Source organism: Carya illinoinensis, chromosome 9, assembly GCF_018687715.1.
Source record: "Carya illinoinensis cultivar Pawnee chromosome 9, C.illinoinensisPawnee_v1, whole genome shotgun sequence".
In the NCBI taxonomy this organism is placed as follows: domain Eukaryota; kingdom Viridiplantae; phylum Streptophyta; class Magnoliopsida; order Fagales; family Juglandaceae; genus Carya; species Carya illinoinensis.
The window spans coordinates 13,974,092-13,979,938 of record NC_056760.1 but is presented as its reverse complement, the minus strand read 5'-3'; the positions used below and the strand labels follow the sequence as shown (position 1 = coordinate 13,979,938).

Here is a 5,847-nt window from a genome sequence, read left to right as displayed (position 1 = left end):
CCCTAAAATACCTCTGTTATATCTAGCATATTTTTGAAGAAAAAAAAAGAAGCAGAAAAAAATAATTTCTCACTATTGCTTATTCTTTTGGTCAATTCACGCCATTGCTAAAGCAATACTCCTTGGTCACTACTCAATTACTAAAGGGTATTCCTATCAGTGAACATTTAGTTCTTAATCTTTCTTTCTTTTTCTCATAAGGGTGTAGTTCTAATTATTGTATTAATCCTTGTGAAATCAACCATGAGATTCTCACTATATAATAACTGTACACTTTCTACACTTGAGATGCACTTTAATTGGAGAGAGTTTTCTCTCCAAATTTGATTTAATTGATGACAAAAAGACGAGCTAAGTCTATTACTCAGATGATAAGTACAGCATTTGCAGGCCACGAAAACAAAAGAAAAATGGAGGCAGGAAAGGAAAGAAGGAAGCTGGAAAGATTCAATTAAGTAGATCACACACGAACTTCATTGCTCCACAAGATTGAACATCATTTACTCACGGATCAATAAAAATAATTTAATGATGATCATGTGACGATTAGCAAGATATTCTCCAAGAAAAAAAATGCACACACATGATTCATGTAATACTCGGGCCCACAGCCCAAGCCCGTAACACAGGCCCAGGCACACGAAGGCCCTAGACATGGAGACCCCAAACGGCATCGTTTAGGTGAGTTCCCTCTTCCCTTAAGTTTTCTTCTTCCCCGATCTTCTGTCCCATCAGTTTCTATCTTTCCCATTTTCTTTCCCCCAAATCCCGTCAACCTCCTATGTCTCTACGGTTTCTCTTATTTTTGAAAAGGAACCTCATGATGTACACCAACACAAAGCGGAAAATACATTAATAAATGGCTGCTGGCTTGAAATTGATATTGATATTTATTTATTTATATTCCAGAGATCATTATAAATTGCTTGATGCCTTGCTACTCGTACGTTGTCGAACATGACCAGCTACTGTCGCGCTGGCGTGGCCTCCCAAATGTACGTTGTCTGGAGCCATGCAATTAGAAAGGCTAAGCATTTTAGTTGTTGCTTAGTATGGCAGTGGCATGCTCCTGTACCACTTTCCAAGCCATTATAACGTGTCTTTCCTCTACCAGAGTTGCACCAACCGCAAACCGTATTACATACACATCTTCAAGTACAATATGAGTCATGTAAACACGTCCTGATGCGTTAATGGACTCCAATAACTTCTTGTTAAGCTCATTTTCAGTGGTGATCTTTTCTTTTAGTAACTTTTGACCATTATCACCCACCTTAGCATTTCGATATGCCCCCAGCTTACCCATTGTTGATGGCAGATTAATCCTGAAACAAATCATGGCAAAATTTCTGGGGACCACAATCTCAAACCTCTTGTCCATTGCTACAAGCCCTTCAAAAAGTTTGGCCACTTTAACATGACTTCTCATGAAGTTCCTCAGGCTAGCGGCTCCATAGCTTCTAAGCACGAACCATAACTTTAAGGCTCGGAATCTTCGGCTTAAAGTTATCTGCCAGTCTTTATAGTCGACCACTTGGTTCGAATCAGAGGCTTTATTTCTCAAGAACTCGGGGTATGTTGATAGGGATTTTATCAAGGTGCTCGGATCTTTAACCCAAAGGCAACAACAATCTAAAGGGGTGAAGAGCCATTTATGTGCGTTGAGACTGAGTGAGTTTACACCCTCAACGCCATCCATGAAATGCCGAAACTCGGGACAAATGCAAGCACTTCCGGCATAAGCAGCATCAACGTGGACCCAAAGGCCATAATCTTTTGCCACATCCCATAATGGCCCTAATGGATCAATTGCAGTCGTTGATGTTGTCCCCACATTGGCACAAAGGTACAATGGGACAAGGCCTGCTTCCATATCTGCAAGAATGGCTGATCGTAGGGAGTCTGGTGAGAGCGCAAATGATGTGGACTTCATGGTCTTGATGGCTCTGAAATTCTTTGGGTGGATTCCTGCTATTTTTGCTGCTTTTTGGAGTGTGCTATGCGTTTGGTCAGACCCATAAACTACCATCTTTTCAATATTTTGTCTCCCATCTCGGCGAAGCATTTGATCCCTGGCAGCAACCATTGTGCACAAAATGGCCTCACAAGTAGTCCCTTGTATCACTCCACCTCCATTGCCCGAAAATAGAAAAGAGTTAGGCAGGTTGAGCATCTCTCCAAGCCAATCCATCACTATCATCTCCAATTCAGTCGCAACCGGGGATGCGATCCAGTTGAACCCGGCCACATTGAATCCAGTGCAAAGCATCTCACCGAGAAACCCTGCTATGCTACTTGTGCATTGGAAGTAAGCAAAGAAGTTAGGGCTTTGCCAATGCGTTATACCTGGAATAATATGGTCTTTCACGTCTTGGAGAAAGGTTTCGATGGGTTCTGGATAGTGTGGGGTGGACTTTGGCAAGCGTTTTTGGAGGTATCCTGATTCAACTTGGCTTAGGACTGGATATTTCTCGATATCTGCATAGTAATCGACTAGGAAGTCTACGATCAAGTGGCCTTGTCGCCTAAACTCCTCAGGATCTAGTGGGTTTGTGTTATTGGAAGAAGTGTGATTTAGTTCATGGTCAAAATTTAGGCCATTCATCTTTGGTACAGGTAGGAGATCAAAGAAATAGTTGTGGCTTCTTTGGTTTTCCAGTATGGTACTACTACGACTTGCTGAGGATGAAATGATATAGGAACGATCAAGCGCTTAATTATATATATAGTACTGGACATGAAGCCTCTTGAGAAATGAAATTCATGTGGTGAATCCATGCAAGTTAGGTCGATCGCCTTGTCTTAACGCTTGGCACTCATGCAGCCACGAATCCAGTATAGTACTACTTGTTGCGCCTCCTGCCTGTTCAAATATCACACAAGACGAGAGAGAGACAATATTTAAATAATTTGGCAACTTGTCTATGTCCACTGAAGTGGAAAATCAATATTTTCAATATGTTTGTATAATTTTACAAACACTCATAAACAACTCTCTATCTCTCTCAAATGGTCTCTGTTCTGGGTTTCTCCAGAACCTATTTCGCCCTTAGCCCTTTGCTTGATCGCTCACCGCATTGAGGATGATTTTATCTTCAGCAAATGATCTCCTCTTATAGGAGAAGCCATGGGGGACAAAATTCCCACACTTCTTGACCAAGATGAAGCTTTCAATCGGTGCAGCCATATTGGTCAATATTTGCTACCAGGGACTTTCGGTAGACGAGTGGGTGGCTGCAACTTCAAGTGACATTTCACACTTGGGGGGTTTCTAACAATCACCCCCTCCACCCAAGTGTGTCATACTAGGATGCTACAAACTGTTGCATCCTTCAAATGATTGCATTCCCTCATTGGAATGCTTGTTAGCCATGACCTTTGTGGTATAATTCTTACATGACCTTTGTGGTATAATTCTTATGAACACTACCTTGTCGGCCCCATGAGCCAAAAAGAATTCACATGCCTAAAGATCAAAGGCACTTTTGTAAAGATCAAAGGAGATTTCACTTCTTGAGATTTCCCAATTAGTGCTTTTAATTTGCTTCAAATTTCTACTTAATATATATATATATATAAAAGAAAAGAAAATTAATGCTTTATATTCTGACTTTATGTAGATAATACCTTATTTTTTATAAGTGATATATACATTATTTTCTTGAATCAGCTAGAAAGCCATGAAAGTCACAAATATTGGAGGTCGCTGATACATACACAAACAGAGCCTCGTCATGTACACAAACCCAATGAAATATATAATGCGGCACTAAAGCAACCTAAAGTATATATAATTTTGATTCATTAAAATTACAGAAATGACAGAAATGAAGGAGAGAAGAAACTCATAATCATTTCTGTAATTTGTTTCAAGGAGAGATAAAATGGCACAACTCGGAGGGGCGAGGGTTACAGAGAGTGAGAGAGAGATTAATGGAGCCTGAGAGTAGTAAAGACAAACTCACCGGCGAGAAGACGGCGAGAAGAAGGCGAGTCGACGGCGGCGATGGCTTTTGAATGGAAACCCTCCTGTAGAACCCAAGAGCAAGAGAGAGCACACGAGAAAGAGAGGGAAAAATCGAGCGTGGGAAAATAAGATGACGCGGGAGGGAAATAAGTGGAAAATTTATTAAGGCAACCAAAAAGTCGCCGTAACAAGTAAAAAATGTCGCTGTAACAATGTAAGTATAACGGCGAAAATATTATTAAGTCGATTTTGGAATGGAAAATGAACTATTTGCGGCCAAAATATTTCCAGCTCACAAATGTCGCCGCAAATAGTAATTTTTTCCGGCTACATTTTCTAATTGACACAAACATTTTCCCGAAGTTACAAAACCGGCTATTTGCGACTAAAATGTTAACGCCGGAAATAAATTTAGCCGCAAATAGCCCTTTTTTTGTAGTGAGATTTCCACTATCAAATGCATCTGCAAGTACATCTTCAAATGGATGTTCAAATGCCTCTCCAAATGCATCTTCAAATGCATTAGCATCGTCTACATCCATGGAGCTTGTAAGGGATTTTCTTCAGAGGAGATTTACAAGTGTTTCACTGCACAATCTCAACTCTCTAGGATTCTTCTTTCGCTCGAGTCCATGAGTCCGCACTCATATACAACTTGAGCAAACTGAGCTTTGCTCAAGCCACAGCCGAGCAAACAATTTACATGGTGCCTTTACAGCTTTCAAAACCAGGCTCCATAATCCTACAATCACACCAATCTCCAACTTGGAAACTAGTTCTCAACATGCTAGCCTCTATCTCCAGCATGATCCCTTATCATCTTTGCAATTTTACAGCTCATGTCTTCAAATTAGAAGACTAACTAAAGTGATACATAACTTTAGTTCATCACGTATAGTGCCCTTAATCAACACATCTATATAGGGCAACACATCTCCCACTGTACTGGGAATCAATGGTCTCGCACGGACCTTGACACATATCAGAGAACCTGTTGATGAGATCTCCATCTCTGATCTAGGCGACTGACTCCTCATCCTGCTGCTAACAAATCCTGTCTTCAGTCAATGTGCCCATCTTCAGTCTCTGCTAACTTCGACTTGCATAATCTCCATTCTTGCAAGATTTTTCTTCATACCATAGTTCACTACCTTCATTCAGCAGGATATAGTTTAAGGTAGTAACCACCATGGATGTCTGATCGTCTTGGCAGTCATGCAATCATCACCTTTAGGTATAGATATCCCTAGAACATCTGATATTTTGTTTCCATCTCTCACACTTTTGCCTTATGTCGTGGTCTAGGGAGATTTCTTCAGGTTTAGATGAGGAAAAGTAAAACTGAGTTCCTTTTACTTCCTCATCTAATTCACACGACCATTACCACGAGTCAAGACCAATGAATCATTCATGACCTTCTACTCCTTTTTGAGAAAACACACCTGAATGACTGTTGTCTTCAAGTTGTCTTTAACAGCATTATGCACTGCAAGAAATACGACGTCATGTATTTTTTCACTCACCATATTCACAACATCATTCTCAGTTTTTTCCTAATTTTAGCAATCTTTTGTGGCCTGTCTTGTCACAATTTCTAACAAGTCATCTGTTGTCTAGATCTTGACTTGCCTCTGCCCTTACTATCAACATTTAGGACCAACAACTCGAAATCTTGCCAGAATCTCTTCTGTGCACCTCTTCATCTAGGATAAGATCTCTTACATTAAGAAACTTCAACTTCTTTTTCTTTGCAGAATTACTTATAGTCATTCTCATGACCTCCCAATTTTTTGACCACAACGCCAAATGCTATTGGGCAACAATAGTACCTTCTGCATTTTCTGAAGTTGAACTACTTCTTCATCTGCACTTTGTTATTT

The 5,847-nt window shown here is 40.3% G+C and overlaps 1 protein-coding gene across 1 annotated transcript; it reads right to left on the bottom strand.

The window, feature by feature from the left end:
* Positions 1 to 1,036: 1,036 nt before the first annotated feature.
* On the bottom strand, positions 1,037 to 2,605 carry LOC122276834 (phenylacetaldehyde synthase-like). Its single transcript, XM_043086730.1, has one exon. The coding sequence runs from the start codon at positions 2,603 to 2,605 to the stop codon at positions 1,037 to 1,039; it is 1,569 nt and encodes a 522-aa protein (XP_042942664.1).
* Between the last annotated feature and the right edge of the window lie 3,242 nt (positions 2,606 to 5,847).

Coding starts and splice junctions, on each gene's coding strand:
- LOC122276834 (XM_043086730.1), bottom strand. CDS start 2,605: ATGAATGGCCTAAATTTTGACCATGAACTAAATCACACTTCTTCCAAT.